At 48.0% G+C, this 20,506-nt stretch overlaps 3 protein-coding genes across 4 annotated transcripts in view; 2 read left to right on the forward strand and 1 right to left on the reverse strand.

Annotated features, from left to right (window-relative positions):
* Positions 1–425: 425 nt before the first annotated feature.
* Positions 426–4,183, forward strand: LOC133355147 (uncharacterized). Its single transcript, XM_061572479.1, has 2 exons — positions 426–823; positions 1,983–4,183. The coding sequence occupies exon 2, from the start codon at positions 2,023–2,025 to the stop codon at positions 3,127–3,129; it is 1,107 nt and encodes a 368-aa protein (XP_061428463.1). The 5' UTR covers positions 426–823; positions 1,983–2,022; the 3' UTR covers positions 3,130–4,183.
* A 1,111-nt stretch (positions 4,184–5,294) lies between these two features.
* Positions 5,295–18,345, reverse strand: DALRD3 (DALR anticodon binding domain containing 3). The gene is made up of 13 exons (XM_061569418.1): positions 17,918–18,345; positions 16,737–17,191; positions 15,451–15,854; positions 14,980–15,047; positions 14,134–14,235; positions 13,638–13,708; positions 12,844–12,902; positions 11,787–11,869; positions 11,096–11,228; positions 10,022–10,080; positions 9,748–9,858; positions 8,530–8,598; positions 5,295–7,272 (listed from the first exon to the last, which is right to left on the reverse strand). The coding sequence occupies exons 1-13, from the start codon at positions 18,182–18,184 to the stop codon at positions 7,153–7,155; spliced, it is 2,001 nt and encodes a 666-aa protein (XP_061425402.1). The 5' UTR covers positions 18,185–18,345; the 3' UTR covers positions 5,295–7,152.
* A 256-nt stretch (positions 18,346–18,601) lies between these two features.
* PARP4 (poly(ADP-ribose) polymerase family member 4) overlaps positions 18,602–20,506 on the forward strand; it is a 36,835-nt gene continuing 34,930 nt past the window's right edge. For both annotated transcript variants that reach the window (XR_009756355.1, XM_061569400.1), the window contains exon 1: positions 18,602–18,859. The gene's annotated coding sequence lies outside the window, so the exon portion shown is untranslated. The remainder of the gene's footprint in view (positions 18,860–20,506) is intronic.

Here is a 20,506-nt window from a genome sequence, read left to right on the forward strand (position 1 = left end):
CTTATCTGGTCCTCGGCCTCCCTTAGGTCGACTCAGCCTCAAATGAGTACCTGGTGAGGTGTGAACATCGCCACTGGGGAGACAAAGGCGGTCGGGCGTGGTGCTGGCCACTCACCCCCTCGCGTACCGTTCCGGCCTTCATAAGTGCTCGCTAACAGCACTTGCCCCTACAGTCTGTTAAGGCTACACGGGGGATCTTTGTCTTTGTCCGAGCAAGCTCTTTACACACACGTGTGTGTGTGTGCGTGTGTGTCAATGTGTAAAGAGGTTGCTCAAGTCAAAGAGGGCGCTCTTGACGAGCCCTCTCTGGGCTCGGTCACCTGTAATGCCAAGGGCGAAGTGGCGGGGGGCCAGGCGCTCGGCGCAGGGACACGTCCAGCACGCTTCGCGCGGCTGTGTTGACTCGTCGTCGTTGGGCAGCACCCTCAGGTCAGCGAAGTGTTACCGGCAAACAAAGAAAAAGAAACGAAAAGAAGCGAAAAAGAAACGGCTGCGTGTGTATTGATATTCTACAGTTGGCGAGGTGGGGGGTGGTGGGGGAGTTACACTCGGGTGGCTCTGGCTGTTATGGGAAGTCCGTAGAACCCGTTGTGTTTGTGCAGAATGGGTTGCGGACAAATCCTCGAGAGCGCAGCGGATGTGGCCGTGTGGACGGCGGAGTCTGCGGAAGCAGCAGCAGCCGCTGACCTCACGCGGCGCGGGTGAACTCGGAGGCGCGCACGCGGACAGCGGCGGTGTTTGCTTGGCGAGCGAAGAAAGGGCCCCGGCCCCTTGGCACCCACCGCCTTGGGTCTGGCCGCAACAGTTTGGCTCCGGACTCAAGGTGAGACACATCGCGGTATGTTCTCTCTGAAATCGTGGGCTCCCTCTCGGTGCCGCAGTCAGCTCGTGCGGGGCCTGTAGCGTGATGTCATGAAGGGGCTCTAAATAAAACCCACAAATATTAAAACACACATTTTTTTACTTGCATAGTAAAGTAATTTATTTTTTAATTTGTTATACAACCAGATAATACAACAAATCTCTAACCTTAAACACCCAGTCGTTCATAAAAGTTGAAGGCGGTATAGTACTATAGTGATAGAGCAAGTGCAGAATCACAGAACCGGAATTGATAGCTTGAAAACATTTAGCGCGGGGCCCTTGAAAGTGCGGTGCTCGTAATTACTACACAGTAGCTACGTATGTATCAGCTACATACGTAGCTACTACATATGTAGCTACTACAGGGAGCAGTGCTGCGACATAGCTGCTTCATATGTAGCTGCTACATATGTATGCTACATATGTAGCAACACTGCTCCCTGTAACGCAGGGGTCGGAAACCTGCGGCTGCGGAGCCGCGTGCTGTGGCTCTTTAAGGACCACCACCGTCTCATATTCACCACAGCGCATTGCGGCTTTGAAAACATTCAGTTTTTTGTAACCGAGTTGGAATAAAGAATAGCTCTTCTTGTTATATCGGTTGCCGACCCCTGATCCAGGCTCGACCTTACCGCCGTACCGTTGCACACTTACCAACTATACCGGTTTTAAAACGACAGGTTGTCGAATTACCAAAGCCATCATCATCAGCAGCACTCATGAGTCATGATCGATTTACTGCTGGATGAAGGCCATTGCCCAAGACGTTTCCTATATATTTTTAAAACCTTTCTACTGCATGCTGATGTTCAAAGCTAATAATTTAGCGTTATATATATTTATATTATACATATGTATATATTTGTATGTATTCTAGATGGAAAATACATTTCTTTAGAACTACTTTTTGTGTTTAGTTTGTTGTCCTTCCCCGCACCTGCGATTAGCACTGCTGGCTATGTATGCTGCGAAAGAAGCTCAACGTACACATACATACCGTATGAGATCAGTTCATGTACAGGAGAGAGCATGGATTGTGGCATCATATGGGGTGTCCTGCATCTTCAGGGGATACACGATGTCGTTTGCTGATGATTGTGATGATGACCTACGCCCAGGCACCGTGAACCAGCCAACCGCTACCTCAAGTCAGCCCCGATGGACATCACGCAGAGGGTCAAGTCTTCCAACTTGGACAGAGCCAGGCAAGAGAACCGCACGTTCGAGTCGAGGCTGAGAGACAGCCTGGAGGAGATCGCCCACGCACGCTGCCTGGCCCTCTACGCCATCGCGCGCGAGTCCACCGAGCTGCTGGTGGAGAACCAGCAGCGCGGCAACGAGAAGTTCAACCTGAGCCTGAGAAGGACCTTGGAGAGCGCCCCGGCGGGCCAGGCGGCCACGCTCACCGGCACGGGACGGCGCCGGTGCAGGACGAGCGAGGGTCCCTGGCAGACGCCGAACTCCTTCGGAGTCGACGTGCACGGCGGTCGCGAGGCGTCCGAGGGCGGCGTTGCGAGGAGGGAGAAAGTGAAAGCCGTGACGTTCGACAAGCGGACGCAAAAGCCGTGCGAGGTCGATCGTACCGCCGGGCGCGTTGGCTCTAGAACCACGCCCGGGGACGGCAGAGTGGGCAACGATCGGACAATGGATGTGGGAAAGGCGAGGCGAGACCGCACGCTGGATGCCGGAGAAGCGAAGCGGGACAGGACGCCGGCTTTTCGGAACGACGCCAACTCCGCCAAGGGTCTGTCCCGAAGGAAGCCCACCACGAGGAAGGAAGGCGGTGGGCAACGTAACCAAGACTACCGCAGTCCCAAAAGAGGCGGCCTCAAGAGCAGGTCGGGTGGCCCCTCTCCTCCGTCTCGGCGGAGGATCATCCGATTCTGCACGCTCTTCTCCTCATCCAACAGCCACCGGCAGGAGAAGCAGGGCCTCGAGGAGGCCAAGCTGAAGCTGCGGCCTCCGCGGCGGCGGCCGGGCCTGGCGGCGGCGCTGGGAGACAAGGACGAGGAGCAGGCGGTGCTGCTGCGTCTCCGGCGGCTGAGTCAGGCGCGGGAGAACGCGGCGCTCGAGGAGAAGGTGCGGCACTTCCTGGGCGCCGGGGCGATGGGCGACGGGCCGCCGCTGCCGCCGAGGAAGCTGCCGGCCAGGAGGAGCTCTTCTGTGATCCCACAAGACGAGGACGAGCGGCTGCTGGAGATGTTTAAGAGTTTCGTTCTTCCCCGGGGCTCGTCCGTACCCAGGCAGACCCTGCGGTCACTGTGAGGGCTGCGCATTGGCGGTGACTCGAAGCACAGTTTTTCCACTGACACATCCGAGCCACGTCAGCATGGGACTCCTCGTGGTGTGTGTGGGGTGGCTTTCCACGGCTCATTTGCCGAGGCGAGCCAGAAGCAAACCTTCATATTCTGGCCTCGCGAGACTGAATCTGGCACGGTGCCAAGCTGGGCCAGGGCTCATGACGCGTTCGTTGCGTGCGAAGTCAGAGTCGGTGCACTGCTAGCATACAGCATCACGTGTCATCCACACACATGTCTGTTCGTTCATTGCGTGCGATGTCAGCATCACAGATCATACTCTTTGGAGCTTTCGGTAAAGTCACATAGATAGAAAAAGAATAAAATAAAATAAATCACGTTTCGATCGCAACACAAGCAATCGTCTTCAGATCATCTTCTGCAACCGCAGGTGTGAAGTCTAAGCGAGGTGCCCCGTGGGGTTAGCAATGTGTCAAAGCACTGAACCAGCACAGCTGAGATCCTCGTTTCAAGTCTGAGTATTAGCAATCCACAATTGAGCCGACTTCTCGAGTGTAGCGAGTGTATGGCCTGATCCCAGTCACCAAATAACCTATAGACATTTCAAATTCAATTTGGGGTTTTGCACTCAATTTGTTTTTTTATTAGTTAAGAAAAAATAAATTGGTTTTAGAAGCAGTGAACAAGGGATTTAAAATGTGTACTTAGTAATAATGAAAACAACCTTGAGTAAATTAAGAGGCCTCCTTGAATTACTTGAGGGCATCCTGTGAAATCATCTTACAGGGTGATGCAATGCTAGCTTGTGAGAGTTGTGAATGGTAGGAGAGTGCATTGTGGGCAGTAGTGAGATGAGGGGGGAGAGGTATTAGAGTGTGTGGAGGAGAGTAGAGCAAAACGAGAGGGGATAGGGTGGGGAGCACGATGAGAATGAGATGAGAGGGGAGAGTTAAGAGTGTGTGGAGGGGAGTAGAGTGAGATGAGAGTGGAGAGTTGAGAGTGTATAGAGGGGAGTAGAGTGAGATGATGATGGAGAGTGGAGAGTGTGTGGAGGGGAGTAGAGTGAGATGAGAGTGGAGAGTGTGTGGAGGGGGGTAGAGTGAGATGAGAGTGAAGAGTGGAGGGTGTGTGGAGGGGAGTAGAGTGAGATGATGATGGAGAGTTAAGAGTGTGTGGAGGGGAGTAGAGTGAGATGAGAGTGGAGAGTGGAGAGTGTGTGGAGGGGAGTAGAGTGAGATGAGAGTGGGGAGTTGAGAGTGTGTGGAGGGGAGTAGAGTGAGATGAGAGTGGAGGGTGTGTGGAGGGGAGTAGAGTGAGATGAGAGTGGAGAGTGGAGTGTGTGGAGGGGAGTAGGGTGAGATGAGAGTGGAGAGTGTGTGGAGCAGAGCAGAGTGAGATGATGATGGAGAGTGGAGTGTGTGGAGGGGAGTAGGGTGAGATGAGAGTGAAGAGTTGAGAGTGTGTGGAGGGGAGTAGAGTGAGATGAGAGTGGAGAGTTGAGTGTGTAGAGGGGAGCAGAGTGAGATGAGGGGGGAGAGTTGAGAGTGTGTGGAGGGGAGTAGAGTGAGATGATGATGGAGAGTGGAGAGTGTATGGAGGGGAGTAGAGTGAGATGAGAGTGGAAAGTTGAGAGTGTGTGGAGCAGAGCAGAGTGAGATGACAGGGAAGGGCCAGGCCATGCAGGGATCGTGGCCAAAGAAAACGAAGCATGGTGAGATTTGACACGAATTCAACGCCACGATACTGGATCTCTATCCCTGATTTTCCAAACTGCGCACAGCACGATTGTGAATTGCAATATGGGAAAGATGAATGATTTCGTACACCGGTACCACTTGAAGTGCACCAGGCGGAGACCACTGGTAGAACGCTTCAGATTAACGAGAGGGCATTTAAGGTAGCATCCTGATTTATTATTGCCAGAGGTAGGCCTTGCTACAGGCTGACATGTTGATTTAAATGTTTCGTTTTTAAAGAAGCAATTATACAGTACTTCCTTTTTCTATCACAGTAAACAATACACGATAATACATCGTGTAGCAAAGCCAGTATATTAACTTCTTTGAAATAAATTTACACACAAACTCCAATTTGTGTTTGTGCATGGTAATTTGCACAACCAAATGCAGCTTAGTGTTGCACTTTACCAGTTCTAGAAATGAAAGCGAGTGACACACTTGCATGTTCAGTGCGCCTAATGGTTATGGCGTTTATTTTAGTTCATTCGTTGCAAGCAAAATACGTTCAGCGATGAATGCAGAAACGTACAATGTTACTGTAATGTGATGTATGCGTCTAAAATGTTACATTAATCATGAAAAATTGTTCCATTAATCATGAAAAATTGTTCCATTTGTAAAGAGAGGAACATGGATGTGGCATCTTGTTCCCTGAAGTGTCGTGTTTGTCATATCGTGGTCTGAAATACATCACTAAAGTGTTTAAATTACACTCAGTACAATGCTTGACCAGACCGTGTTGCATTGTGTAGCTTTTCGCTTTATTAGGGATGAGTGTCGGATGAAAACATTTCAGATTAAGGACAATTTCATATATCGTAACAGGTCATTTACGTTAAGTAATAATGTTAAATGTAAGAATGTAATAGTTACGCAAGCGTCTTCGTGCTAACGAAAGGTGACGTCACCCGATGGCCCGCGACACCTAACGCCGATTTGGTGTGAAACTCGTGGCTGTGGCGTCGTGCACGTGACATCCATTCCTGTGACGTCACATCCATTCCTGTGACGTGACACATTCGGATCATGCGAATGTTCATGTCTAGGTCCAATTCCACTTAAAGTTTTGGCTGAATCACAAAGTAGGGGACACGTCCGTCCGTACCTTTAATTTGGTGGTTTTTGTTCTCAGCGGCACGGCAGTGTCGCATTAAGCGGGACACTGGATTGTGCCCTGTGCTTGTCGGGACAATACGCGGGACGGTGCAGCAACTCAACGCATGATACAGTCCAACATTAATAAACACACCGGTCTTCATTTGCAGAGTTAAATGTTGGGATTGTATTGAGTTGGTTGAACTTTTTCACGATGAATACACACAGGAGGGGTTGGTTGACTCGTGGGAGGGCGAGAAGCTGTGCATGCTGGCTCTGGGGGGGGTGGTTATGGTTAGAAAGAACGACCACCTCGGGGCCATAAACAAAGTGGTGCACAAACCTAATGTGTGGTCATTAATGACTCCGTTCAGGAGAATGGACGGTCACCACAATAATGCATTTTGTTTACGCAGGAACGAGTGAACTCTTGCGCAGGGTCTTGCTTAAAACCTTTGGTTAATTCCCATCTGCGGCGCAGTATAGGGGGGTAGTAGTGCACCGTGGATCGTGTAGTAATCCCACCTCTGCCAAAATGTACGGCCACCGAGAAAAAGGAGGCAAAATACCCTCGATAGGGGCCCTGCGAGAGCTCCCTCTCGTGAAGGCTCTTCTGCCAGCAGCAGTGACATGAGCAAAACATTGCAGGGCTCCACCTTTACCTCACCATCCATGCATTTACAATCGTGGGAGTAACCCACACACGACATGGACACTTAAATTCCACACTGACAGGTCAACAACCTACTCTGTGTACGGCTTACGAGCAGCGCCTCATCATCCTGTAGCAGGCTGGCTCACCCACGCAGTGGATCTATGGGGACAGCTTTCCCCTCACCACCGAGAGCCGAACCGGACTTTCAAACGTGTTTGGCGGCGCGCCACACGCCAACACCCACAGCTCTGTGACCTCTGCCACTGCGAGACGTCTAAAATCATAAACACGGTGTTGCCAGGTTAAAAAAATTCCCCTCTAGTACCGGTTTAGTGCGGCTAAGATGTTTGCAGTGATGGATAAATATATTTTGCGGACCATTTAAAATTGTGTCTAAAGGCAAGGTGAAAGGAAGTCGAGGGTTGTATTCAGCCCGTAGGTCACAGCTTCCCCACCTTTGGCTCGTACTTCAGAAACGCAGCCCGTCACATTTGTCTTATTGCGGCTCAGACCCACGACCGTGACCCAGCGCCAGGCCGCGTCAAATCTGTTTCAATGGCGGGAGGCCGAAGGCCGCCATTGCGGCGTGCATCACTTCCTGGAGACGCTCGAGCAGCCGGAGCCGGGCGAACATGATCCCGGACAGGTGCGGCACGGGCTCCTGGGCAATCGCAAAGGGGCACGTGGGTGAGTTGCTCAGCCTTGTACGTACATTGAGTTTCTTTCACACCGTACGTAGCCAACCGAGCTGATCGGAGGTGCGGGGGAAGGACAACTGAAGACAAAAAGCAGTTCTAAATAAATGAAACCCCCCCGTACATTCAATGGTGAAAATTCCACATTCATATGGAAGGAGTCAGTCAGTCCTCAAGACAACCACTGTTGACCTTCCACAAAGTGGTACTCATCACATGATAGGCTGAGGTGACACTCCAGCCAGGGTCTGAAACAGTGGCGTGGCTATTCAGTGTGCAGGAGGTGTAACTGCAATGGGGCCCATCGGCCGGAGGGGACGCTTCTTCTTTCGTACGGCTAATGTAGATGAAGAGCACCAACTACAATGTCACATTCAGGTGGCTAAGCCAGATAACCGCGTCAGGAGCAGCAGAGTGTATCATCGTTGTGATGTCTCCTTCGTATGTTTGTGTGGACCGGGGCATTGCGTCATAACACGTTGTAGGGTCTCTGCTCTGAATGACCACAGCCGCACACGACTGGAGAGTTTCTAATTTTCCCTTTGTGCATCAGGTATCCGCATCTGCCATTGTTTGTGCAGTGGATGCAATTTATGGTGGACCATGAGTTTCGTGGAAGATCAACAGATGGTACAGAGGATGGCTTATAGACAGGGGGCCTCCATTTCATGCCTTTGCACCAGGCTCCATGCCCCTAGAATTAAAAACTCATTTCTTTACAACATATTTTGTGTTTAGTTTGTTGTCCTTCCCCCGCACCTCTGATTAGCACGGTTGGCTACGTACGGTACGAAAGAAGGTCAACATGAATACATACATACACATACAACCATGCTATGCCACTGGTTTGCACTCTCAAATTTCTGATTCTGAGTGGGGCCCTCTGCCAATGCATCTCCTGGTTAGCAACTGTTACGGACACATGAAGCTACTCTTCGTATAATTTGTACCCAAATTATGAAGAAAATAACTGCAGAATTGTTGTCAGTGTTGCTTCTTCTCAAATATGACTGTTTATGCTTCAGAATTACATGTTTATCTTAAGTGATTAATGTGTGCAAAAAACTAACATTTCAAATGATAACACAAATATCTAAAATAAAAGTTACTTCGTGGAAATGCACAGCCCCAAGGAATGAGATGTAAAACTACACAATGCCTACATGCACAAAATAAAGACAGAATCTTAAATCATGAGTCAGCTGTCTGTGTTGATTACTCACAGAGAGGACGCGAACCCGGTTGTAGTAGGAGCTGAAGTCCATGCTGAGTTCCACCAGGAACTTGTAGAGCTGTGTGTAAAGCAGGGAGGGCAGAGCAAAACACTACGACATCGCAAACAATTCACTTATAGCATCACTGCGACCCCATAACTGCCATTGCCATTGACTCCACTACCACCTAAGAATCTTAAGCATTAATAACGGCAGTCACAATTCACAACGAATAACTCTTTTTCCACTTGCACATCTGAACCATGCCAGCGCGGGAGCTCTCGTGATACAGGTGCTTTTCAAGTGGCTGTTTGCTGAGCCGAGCCACTAACAAACCATCAAAAGCTCACCTCACAAGACACCTAAATCTGGCTTGGGGCCAAGCAGGGCCAGGTGTGGGACTAATGACACATTCAATGCGTGTGACATCCGTGGCACGGCTTGGGTTCTGTCGTGGAAAAACTACCTGGCGCCTTCTGAGCTGAGCTGGCTTGGCACGGCCCCAGCGTGGCTCAGTTGTACAGAGGATAAGGGGTACAATCTAACAGTGATATCTGTAAAGCACACGTACCAATCCTTTAAAATGATTAATTTATTTACATAATTGAGAACATTTTCAGGAATTTGTCAATCCACTGCTAGATGAAGGCCTCCCTACATGTCAGTCATGGAGGATGTTTGACCATACTTCACCACATTGGTTGGTGGAGGAGGTGGTGGCCGGGACCGTTTCATATATCCCTCACCATTGCGATTAGTCGTAGCTGGGAATTGAACTTAGGATGGTGGGTTTCGTAGTGCGGTGCTCTAGCCACCGTAGCAATGTGGAATTTTCACCAATGTGCCGGGACTGCGAATGGACTCGAGCGTGGCTCGGGCATGCAGTCATTCTGCAATGATGTCATTGCAATGGAAATGTGTTCATTTGCGAGGCACCCAAGCACGTTTTCTTGCAATGAGTGAACACCAAATGTCAACAGAACAATAGATTATTTATTTAAGCCAGACATTCCGGAAGGCGGACTTGCTGTTCCGCAATCGAATGCACGGTTATTATTAAACCCCCCCAGCGATGCTGACTCAAGCACTGTACAATTTGAATAGCGGCCCCCTCGGCGCGACATTGTGTGGCTTTCAAAGCGTTTGGCGCTTTGCTCCGCTGACGCTCGCTGACACGCGAGGGGCACGTTTTGTGAAATGGAAAAACCAGGGCGGCTTGTTTGGTACCACGTCCGTGTGCGCGGTCGCGTGAATTCCCCGCGCCGGTTCCAGATGAGACGAACGAGAAAGCAGCTCCCCAAACGGAACGATGTAGTTGTAGAGAAGGCGCCATTCTTCCTAAAGTGTGACCCACGAACACGACCGACCGATAGCACCGTCATTTATTTGCTTTGTGTTTATTGTAATGCTTACCCACACCCGTGTGTTTGCGGTTCTAGCAATGTTTAATCTTCAGCAATGTGAATATAGGGCATCGTTAGTCACAAAGTGTTTAATTTACCTCTTCATTCAGCAGCGAGAAATCCAACGAAGATACTTCAGGAAACTTTGGGTACATTCCTGCATTGGCCAATAGATATTGAGGGAACACGTATGCATAACGTGAGAAATTAGGTGGTAAATAAAATGCACATGTTACTGTTTTAACCATACTTACTACAGTACAAAAATAATACCCAACAAAAAAATTCTCAACTTTCATCAAATGGTGAATTTGAAAAGCATGGAAATTTTGTGAGAATACATTAACACTAAAAAATGATAGTTCCAAGGTCATAAATCATCATTATATCCAACGCATAAATGTATACTGCACAAGTTGTAGGGATTAAACTGTTTGTATGTGACGTGTTTACTACATGTATGGGTCATCTGACACCCAGACACCAGTGCAAACAAGATGTTCCAACTCAAGCAATTATCAAGATGAAATGTTATTCCCTGGGTTGTTTACACAAAAGTTGCGTAAACAAAGCAGTCTTAATTAAGTCATTAATTTTTTTAAGTTATCCAAATCTTAGTCTCTGGATTTTATTTCGCCATTCTGAAAGTGAAACAAAGCAGTCAAAATTAGTTCACTCTTGGTTATTAAACGTTGGGTGTTAGGGGCGCGCAATTAAACCTCCACCCAATATTATCAAGTCAGTCAATCAGTGAACTCTGTAAATCTTGTAATATACATTTACAGTCGAGTTAATATCCACATTCGGTCTTTCTCAATGCATTGCAGTTTTTAATGACGTTACTAATCTATCTTGGTATGTTTCTTCATACAAATGGCGGGCAATCATCGTCATAGTCATCTTTACACCTGATGATTTTGCCCACTCAAAGATTCACCGTTGACTGGTTTAAAGAACAGATTGCGTTGAATGTGTTTGTCACTAATTTCATTTACACAATTAACGCTGGTAATGACTTTCAGCTGGATCAAAATTTTAGTCCAAGCAACAACCAAACAAAAACAAAAAGTGACATCGTGAAGTGGTCATGTTGCTCGCTGCAGCAGTAGTCCTAGCAGCTGCTGCTGCCACTAATTCCGCTGCTGCCGCTGCACTTTCATTGAGCGCGGGACCTTGTTTGACGGCCGTGCGGTAGTTCTGGAAGAGCGTGGAGAGACGCGCCGCGTTGTACATGACGAATGTGCCGCTCCGCCGTCCCCTGGCGGCGCTCGCTCTCTCCGCACCCTCGCCGAGCTCCAGCGGCAGCTGCAGGTGTGCACACGTGACGGAATTAGCGATGGAACGAACGAATGGCGGAAAGTAAAAAGTTAATTTGAGGATTGTTACGTCGTAAATATTCTTACGTATTGGGTGGCTTTGCATGAACGAATGAAGGAATGAATTGACCCAGTGCCATTCAACCTCCGAGAGAATGTGATGGGGGTTTTTTTGGTAGTCATTGGTAACTGGGTTTAGACCTGCGGCTCTGTAGCCGCATGCGGTGGCTCTTTAAGGGCCACTCTCTCGTATCCACGTGAATTACGCATTGCGGCTCTTAATTTTTTTTACTGAATTCGGAAAAAATTTGCTTATTGTTACTTTGGTTGCTGACCCCTGGCTTCGACCGCTAACTCGCTGCATTTGGGGAACCGGTTTAATGGCGGCAGGCGGCTGCCTGGATTCCAGCGCAGGACGCCAACGGCGCCAGCTCGACGCTCTGACCTCAGAGCCCCCCCCTGGACACCTCTCTCGTTTTGTTTGAGCGATGTGAAGATGTGAGATGAAGGGCGAGTGGGACGGCGCCGCCGTGTGGAATGAGCGCACCGTGCTGCGGTGAGCCGAGGACAGCAGCTCAAACTTCACCGTCGCTGCGGTCATCACGTCGATAATCTCCTCCCACTCGGGGCCTGTGAACGTGACACGGTCCGGCCAGTCAGCTGGTTAAACAACACTCCCATCCACCACGTTAATAACACCTCACACATTCATCCCTTCATGTACACGTACAGCCGTTTTGTCAATTCACTGCTGAATGATGGCCTACCGACACCGTGCGGGTCATAGGAGTTATTTAACCATACTTCATCAAGCTCATCAGGTGGGGAGCTGAGATGTTGGAACATCGTGCAATATAAACAAATATTGAGCTGCACTGCCCTCTACTGATAGTGTTACATTTGTGTTTATGCTTAGTGGGTGCCCACCCAAGCATTATCAAGGTTCAATCTTGCAAAGCTTCTGAGATCTGATTTGGTCAGAGCCACCGGTCCCTCCATTATCTGTCAAATGAGTACCACTCTGTTGACTAGACATGAGTGGTCAGCTTATAAGGAAGCATCTCCGATTCGCACGTTCAGCTATGTACGAAACATATATCCATCCAACTTTCAGAGAGAGGCCCCTGATATAAAAATGTTGAATATCCACCATTTGTAATCAGCTGCCAACAGAAATGAGCATCCGATAATGTTTGTTGGAGCTAGGGGATACTTTGATACTATGAACAAAGAGTTGATTTGCTTGATCGTTTTACAGAGGTGAAAAAACCCTATGACCTGTGGGCCAGATATGGCCGTCAACTTAATTTCAGACGGCCACACGAGGCCACACCGCTGAGCCCACAAAGAGATGTATCCATCACTGCCAGCATCTTAGCCGCACTAATCAAATACTTTAGGAGGGTTTATTTTCAACAAGGGAACACCGTGTTTCTAAGTTCAGGCACTTGCAAAGGTGAACCGTAATACTGTTTTGCTTTATGGAATAACCCACAGATGTGTGTTAATGTGTGGCTGCATGCCAAAGGTATCTATCTAAAGGCTTTATTCGGGCTTTAGTAAGGATCAGGTCCCCTACCCCTGCAGCAGACAGACGATCGTACCTTGCACCGAGTTCCCGTATTTCATAACTGAAGCCTCTTTCATTTGTGCTCGGCGGAGCCTGCAAGAGAACACTTTGGTTAAGAAGAGGGACAGCAAGCGGCTCTGGTGTATTCCACGTACGACCTGAGGAAGGTAGAAAGAGTACCCAGGTCTGATGTCACCAACAGCAGAGGAAACACGTGTGAATTATCGCCTTCACAAACCCACACTGACTAGCATGCTGAAGCATGGTCAAGTAACACTCAGAGGCCCACATCTGACAGTGGACTGTATATGAATGCGCAGACAAAACAGCACGTGTAATTGGAGCTTTGTCTAGAGCAGCAGGTACACTGTCGAATTGCAAAGTTTGGAAATAATTTAACGGTTGAACAGTTTCCTTTACAGAAAACATAAAACAAAAATTCAAATATAATTTCTGGGTGGGATACATCTATTTTCCATCCAATACAATGTAGAGTGTTCAAGTATATCGTGTTGTAACACATTTAAACATATTTTGATGTGACCCCAAGTTAATTAAAATCCCTTAATAATTATAATAATTGACAGCCCTTTGTAAGTCCACTGCCAGATCAAAGCCACTCCACCCCATGTCAGGCACGGGCGTTATTTGGCCATACTTCCCCACGCTGGTGAGCACAGGCCGGTGAAGGGGTGGCCCAGGATTTGTGCAGACAGCACCCACGGCTGATGTGAGCCATGGCTGGGAATGAGACTTGGATCTCCGGGTTTACAGCTCGGCACGAAAAGCACTGCACCAAACGCTCCCCCCACGATAAAAGTAGCGTACCGTAAATATTCAAGCGCGTTAACCTGCGAAGTCTCTTCTCCCGTCTTCACACTGCCAACCACCACGTGCCTCTGTTGCAAAGAATACATGATACGTTGCAGGCTGGTCGGTGATTTTCTCCAAAGCAAAATCAATACTACAGACATTGTTTTTATGAAATGAGTCCAGAATATGTATTGACTCTCAAAGGTGTCACGCAACTAGCCCCTAGAGCAGGCATTATTCGTAGATGGCTGAATTAAATCATTGTTTCAAATTATATTTGACGCTCAGTGCAAAATATTTCTTTTGAAACACAGTTGTGTACAACGAATCGTGAGCAATAGCCATGCATAGTGAATCATATGGGTCATAAGCACATACAGGGAGGGTATGGTGAATGGGCTGACGACACCAGTGAAGGCCAGAGAGCAGTGCACTGTTGCAGTGAACATTTATTCAACTTGTACGTGATGTTTGCCTGACGCTTTTGCTTTTGTTTCAATGTGGAGTTCACCTGCATCTTCACAGCATCACTCTGACCAACCAACTGAAGAAGCAAGTCAACTTTCTGCTGGTTAAACTCCTCTTCGCAACAAACGATATGCAAAAGACGTGTCTGAAAACATAAACAGACATGCAATGAACACACTGGAAATGCAGTAGCAAACTGATTTTGTATCACTGTGTAGGTTTTATCAGTTGTGCTGTATAGCTCTTCAATGTTTCTGTGGGTTGTCCCATCTGGTGTTGAGCATTGGTGGACGTTTCACCCCACATTATGGGATCTTCTTCAGAAACTGAATTTGGAACTGAATTCACGTTACCCCACCAGTACATATGACTAGCGGATTGACCAACTCTGGTATTCCCATTGATTCTTCTAAACTAAAACCACTTTTTATTTTACCAGGTAAGGCCCACTGACCTATATAGCTCTTTTTCAGAAGCGACCTGGCCACAAATGATAGCTCAACGAAGTGGCTTATCATGTGCAAATGTATAGAAGCCAAATACTCTAAACGCATGTTGATATTAAAAACGCATGTTGATACTAAATGTGGAGGGAAAAACTAGAGGATCCGGAGAAAAATACATGCAACAACGGGGAGAACACGCTAACTATAAATATATACGTGTCAGGGTTGGGATTGAACCCACGTCCTCCTGCATACCAGATGAGGTCGTTAACAGCTCGCCACCAGGGCTAATGGTTCGGGGGGGGGGGAGGGATTTAAGAAACTTGCACGATTATTTCAAATGGGGTGCCAGGAAATCGAACTAGTGACCTCTGGGTTGCAAGTACAGTGGAGCATTATGACCAAGGGGCATCCAGTGAGTGTGCGCAGACAGGAAAACTTACCTCACCGCCATGGCAGCCATTCAGTGCAGCTTCCAACTCGACCACCTGAGCCAAGTAATCGTCATCAACTGCATGAAACCCACAGCACAGACAACGTTTAAACATCCAATCAGATTCACAAAGAATCACCGCCGTGTCAAACCCAAAAGTGAGATGCTGTTCGTTCAACACAGTACAAAATCTGAATGTGCAAGGAACATATGTACTCGACATGTATTGATTAATTTTCCCCTTCTGTAGCGATTTTGAAGAATTGATGAGAGAATCAATTCTGGTCTCACTTTACCGTTTTGTTAGCATTTATTTATTTTGTCCCATAAGATGTTTCACTTCCTGAGCCTATAATTAGCAATTCATTCGCATTAATTGTAAACAATCAATTCTGACACACACGATTAGTTGCATATATTGTAAGCGTAAGAATCTATTTTAATCGAGGGATCAGTGCATTCCTGCACGCCTTATATTTACCCAAGACGGTGTTAAGATTTGGGTCCATCCCTTCAAGGCAACGCGTGCTCACAAACTGCTGGAGGTTGACTCTGTACATCTGATCAGGAGATGAACGAGCTGCTTCTGCCTCGTTCGTCACTCTGGTTTCCCTCTCCGCTTGCTCCTTCTTCCTGTTTGTTTCCGGTTCCGGCTCGGAACGGCGTGAGAGTTTGGTTTCGGTCGCACTCTGCCTCTCCATTGGCTCCGCGAACCCTGACTGCAGGAGCCTCGAACGGCACTCTGCCACGGGGTCGGTGAGAGGACCAGAGTCACCGTGCGCTGCCGTTTTCTCGGCTGCTAATGTCGGCCACTCAACCCGGAGTGGTTTCAGGACCTCCACGTGTGCCCCTTCCTTGATGGCTGGACATTTGTACACGTGATAGCTGCGCACATAATATACAAAGCACGTCTCAATCTTATATCGACGATCAAAGGGTCAGCAAAGAGTTTAAACTGAATGCAAAGTCAATATGGCACAAGCGTTCATCTACTACAGTACTATACGTCACATTTATTTTTCACGTTACTTCCGTTATCTCACATTTAGTTTCTTGACACATTTGTTGAATGTTGAAGTCTCATTCCCAATTTTACTCCGATTGTGCTATCGGCATCATGAGATGAAGAATCAATTTGTAACTCTTGCAGAGTTGTGCATTACCCACCCCGTGTTAGGCAACAGCCCACAGGAGCTATCACTGGACTACACACTGAAGGGTGGTGCTCATTTCCACCTCCTAATAGCAAAATGGTTGTTCTAAAAGTAGATTTTTTTTCCCACATTACGTGAAAACGAAATTTTATCGAGTGTTTTTGTGCAGTCATTGGTGATGGGGCTGTGACAATAAATTAATCGCACTTAATCCAGTTTAATCACGGGTGGTAGTCTAGATTTTCATATATCAATCGCCTCAGTAATACAGCATTTGCCCCATCAGTACAGGTTATAGCGTCTACAGGTGTTATGTGGGAAGAGTTCCAAGTGGTGGCACAAGACCATGAGAAGTGGATGCAACTGTTTTCCCGATACTCTTTGGTTCGTTCGGTAAAGTCACGTAGGTATAAAATAAATTACATCACGACGTGTCGGGCGCAACACAAGCGCCCGAAACGTCGTGATTTAATTAATTTCATACCTACGTGACTTTACCTAAATAACCAAAGAGTATGGATCCCTGCAGTCACGAAAACTTCAAATCTAGATTGTTTTCCCGATGTATCAATGCAATGGGACGCGCACTATGTAATAATCGGGTCATCCTCACCCATCAAGCGAAAGCAGTCTTGACAGCTGATGGGCCAGGAGAACACAGCGCAGATGCCCTGGTGTGAGCGGCTCGCATCGGTGCAGACACGGACAGTTGACCACCACGCAACTTCGGAGTTCTCGCTTTGCAACTTCTGGTAAATTCCCATGTTCCTGACACTCGCAACAATAATCATCCTCGCTCGACGAGCGCTCATTTGGCAAACAGCAGTTCAGCGAGAGCGTTTTAACAGACGGTAGGTCTGCCGTGCCTTCAAGTGACGCCCTGTGGCCTTCTGATGTGCGAGCATCACTCATGAGGTCCGATACGGGGGGTCTTCCCAGTACCCTGCTGTACACTTCGCGCCGATCGAACCGAACAGCCAGGCCGCTCTCTGTCTGCACGCAGTCGGTAACGGTGGGCAGCCTGGGATCATGCGAGCTCATCAGATCGGCGATGAACGCGCTAGGAACCTGCGCACACACAGCGGGCAAACTCAACTTTAGACTTATTCTTAGGTGTTTTCGTTAAAGTTATGTAGGTATCGTGCTGTGACGATTCCACCTGAAGACGGAAGCTTGTGTTGCCTCCGAAACGTCGTGATTTTTATTTTACTATTATTAATTTAAATTTTTTACCTACGTGACTTTACCGAAAAAACCTAAGAATATGAATCCTTGCAGCCACGAAAGCTTCAAATCTAGAATCAACTTTAGACGTTGTAAATCCCGTGTGGTCCCGCTTTGGACATTTAGCGATCAAATCTGCATGGATCGTAGAATGTTGTCTGACGCGAATATGGGGAAAGCCTGCAGGTAAACATGTCAACTTGGGAAAGTCGTTGTTGAGCCTTAAGCTGTGTGAACCATAACCAAACGCTCATCCAACAATTATAAAAACGTTAAGACTCAGGCAAAACATTGGATCGATTGTTTTGCCAAAACTTGACTCCGAAACGCCCCCGTGATCCGTGTATCAAACAAATCAGTCGAGACGCCGGTGTATGGCAAGCAAGATCAGTTTAAGCGAATGCTGTCGCAAGGGGTCACACGTTTGGTGCAACGGTTCTACGCTATGTGTGATGAATGAATGAGCTCGTGACAACTCATCATCATGACTCGCCGAGTAAAACGAGCACCCCAACTGGTGTCGGCTTGCGCCTGCTCGTGTCTGGAACTGCGCGAGAGCCATTGCAGTACCTGGCCCCCCTCAAACAACATCTCCAGCACCCCCTTGGGCACCACCAGGTCCCTCTGCCTGAGGTGCCTTGCACTGCGCTCCTTGAACACTCGCGCCGGGCGGGTTTCTCGCGAGCACCGCGCCTTCCCCGGCGGCTCCGCGTGTTCCGCGAGCTGCTCGGGAAGTCGCTTTGGCCTCGGCGCCGCGTGTCTCATCAGCAGCTCCTCTACAGCTTCGACGCACCGCGACACGCTGAGGCCATGCCGCCTCCCCATGGGCGCCGCCATGCTGCGCACGCCGCGTCCGGGCGGAACACACGCGGCGGCTCGAACGTGTTTTTGTTCCGGGTGGTGGCTGATGTCATCCCATCTTGCATTGTACTGCGTGTATTGTACTCTATAAAACCCACGTTCAATGTATTTATTTACAGAGCAATAATTTCACATGTTAAAGCATTTATATGACAATAATTATATTATTCGTACATCATTTGTACGGGGAGGGGGGCATGAATTAAAATATTACAAAAATTAACACGAGTAACGATAATCGCAATATATGAACTTCGACACGGACGATACGATTATCGTATATCGTCCTACGATAACGTATCGTGGTATCGCCGTATCGTGGCGAACCCGCGTGGATTGGTTGGGGGGGGGGCCGGGCATTAGTCAGGCGAGGCGCGTGGCTGGCGCTGTGGGAGTCGAGGGTTACTTCCTCACACGCCCAGCCTCCACCTGCCTGCCTGTCACAGCGACAAAGATCTCAACAACAACAACCACCTCAACAACAACCTCAACAACATCAGTAGGAGCAACCACTTGATCCACGCAGCCTCCACCTGCCTGCCTGTCACAGCGACACAGATCTCAACAACAACAACAACCACCTCAACAACAACAACAGCAGTAGGAGCAACCACTTGGTCCACGCAGCCCGCGTCTGGATGTCACAGGCATGTATGTTGTGTGTGTGCCAGTCGGCGTCGTGTGATGATGGTTTGACCAAAACGTTCGCGATGACCGCCGCTGCCGCTGATGCTGCTGCCGCTGCTGTTGCTGCCACTGCTGTTGCTGCTGCAGCGTGGACATGTCCGTGCCACGGCGCTCAGAGTGCGAGCCGCGCGTGTTCACCGTCTGCCGTGGCGATCGTAGCTGCGTAATCTCTAAATGTGCCGTGAAACCCGCCACCACCCGACACAGCCAACGAGTAAGGGTTGTCACGTAAACAGAACGTGACAATTCGTCACTAGTGTATAGTACATAACTAGTGTGTAGCAGTGGCGGCTCCTGCAAAATCTCTCAGGGGGGGCAAATGTCTGGATGATTGATAAGGATAAGGTCCACCCATGCAATGGATAAATTAACAGCTTAAGCATGTAAAGGCAACTTCACTTCTTTAATATTAATGAAAAATAAAGTGACTCTTACAATACATCTTGTTTGTTTCTATACTCACTATTAAAACAAACCACTCAAGTTTATTTTATTAAGGATTCCACTAGGTGGCCACAAATTATATTGTTGGATGAAACGTGCTTACGTATGATGACGTAACCACGTATGATGACGTGAGCACGTTGGGGCTTGCCCTCCCGGAGCCATAGAGAATGCATTGCAGCGCCCCCGTTCTAAAAAAAACATCTTTGAATGTAAGTCTATGGGGCCACTCGGGGCGATTCTCAGCCGGAGTGAAATCGCCCCAAAAGAGGCGGTACTCCACAGAACGTGACATGACGCCGATTGGACTATATCCAGAGGCTGACAGTGACGGCTAGCGTGACTCTGTGGTTGAATGACATTGGTGGTGCGTCGCCCAATCGCCCTAATGAAGAAACCGCCCCTGGTGTGTAGTGTATAGTGTAGTATACTAGTACAGCACTAGTGTATAGTGTAGTGTATAGTATACTAGTACAGCACTAGTGTAGTGTATAGTGTAGTATACTAGTACAGCACTAGTGTATAGTGTAGTGTATAGTGTAGTATACTAGTACAGCACTAGTGTATAGTGTAGTGTATAGTGTAGTATACTAGTACAGCACTAGTGTATAGTGTGGTGTATAGTGTAGTATACTAGTACAGCACTAGTGTATAGTGTAGTATACTAGTACAGCACTAGTGTATAGTGTAGTGTATAGTATACTAGTACAGCACTAATGTATAGTGTAGTATACTAGTACAGCACTAGTGTATAGTGTAGTGTATAGTATACTAGTACAGCACTAGTGTATAGTGTGGTGTATAGTGTAGTATACTAGTACAGCACTAGTGTATAGTGTAGTGTATAGTATACTAGTACAGCACTAATGTATAGTGTAGTATACTAGTGCAGCACTAGTGTATAGTGTATTGTATAGTATACTAGTACAGCACTAGTGTATAGTGTGGTGTATAGTGTAGTATACTAGTACAGCACTAGTGTATAGTGTAGTATACTAGTACATCACTAGTGTATAGTGTAGTATACTAGTACAGCACTAGTGTATAGTATACTAGTACAGCACTAGTGTATAGTGTAGTGTATAGTGTAGTATTCTAGTACAGCACACCGGTAGTGTGTTGGAGAGCCAAGCCACAACATTTACAATCCGAGTACGACATTTCGCC

Source organism: Lethenteron reissneri, chromosome 6, assembly GCF_015708825.2.
Source record: "Lethenteron reissneri isolate LAM-NWPU_2019-01 chromosome 6, ASM1570882v1, whole genome shotgun sequence".
Lineage (NCBI taxonomy): Eukaryota > Metazoa > Chordata > Hyperoartia > Petromyzontiformes > Petromyzontidae > Lethenteron > Lethenteron reissneri.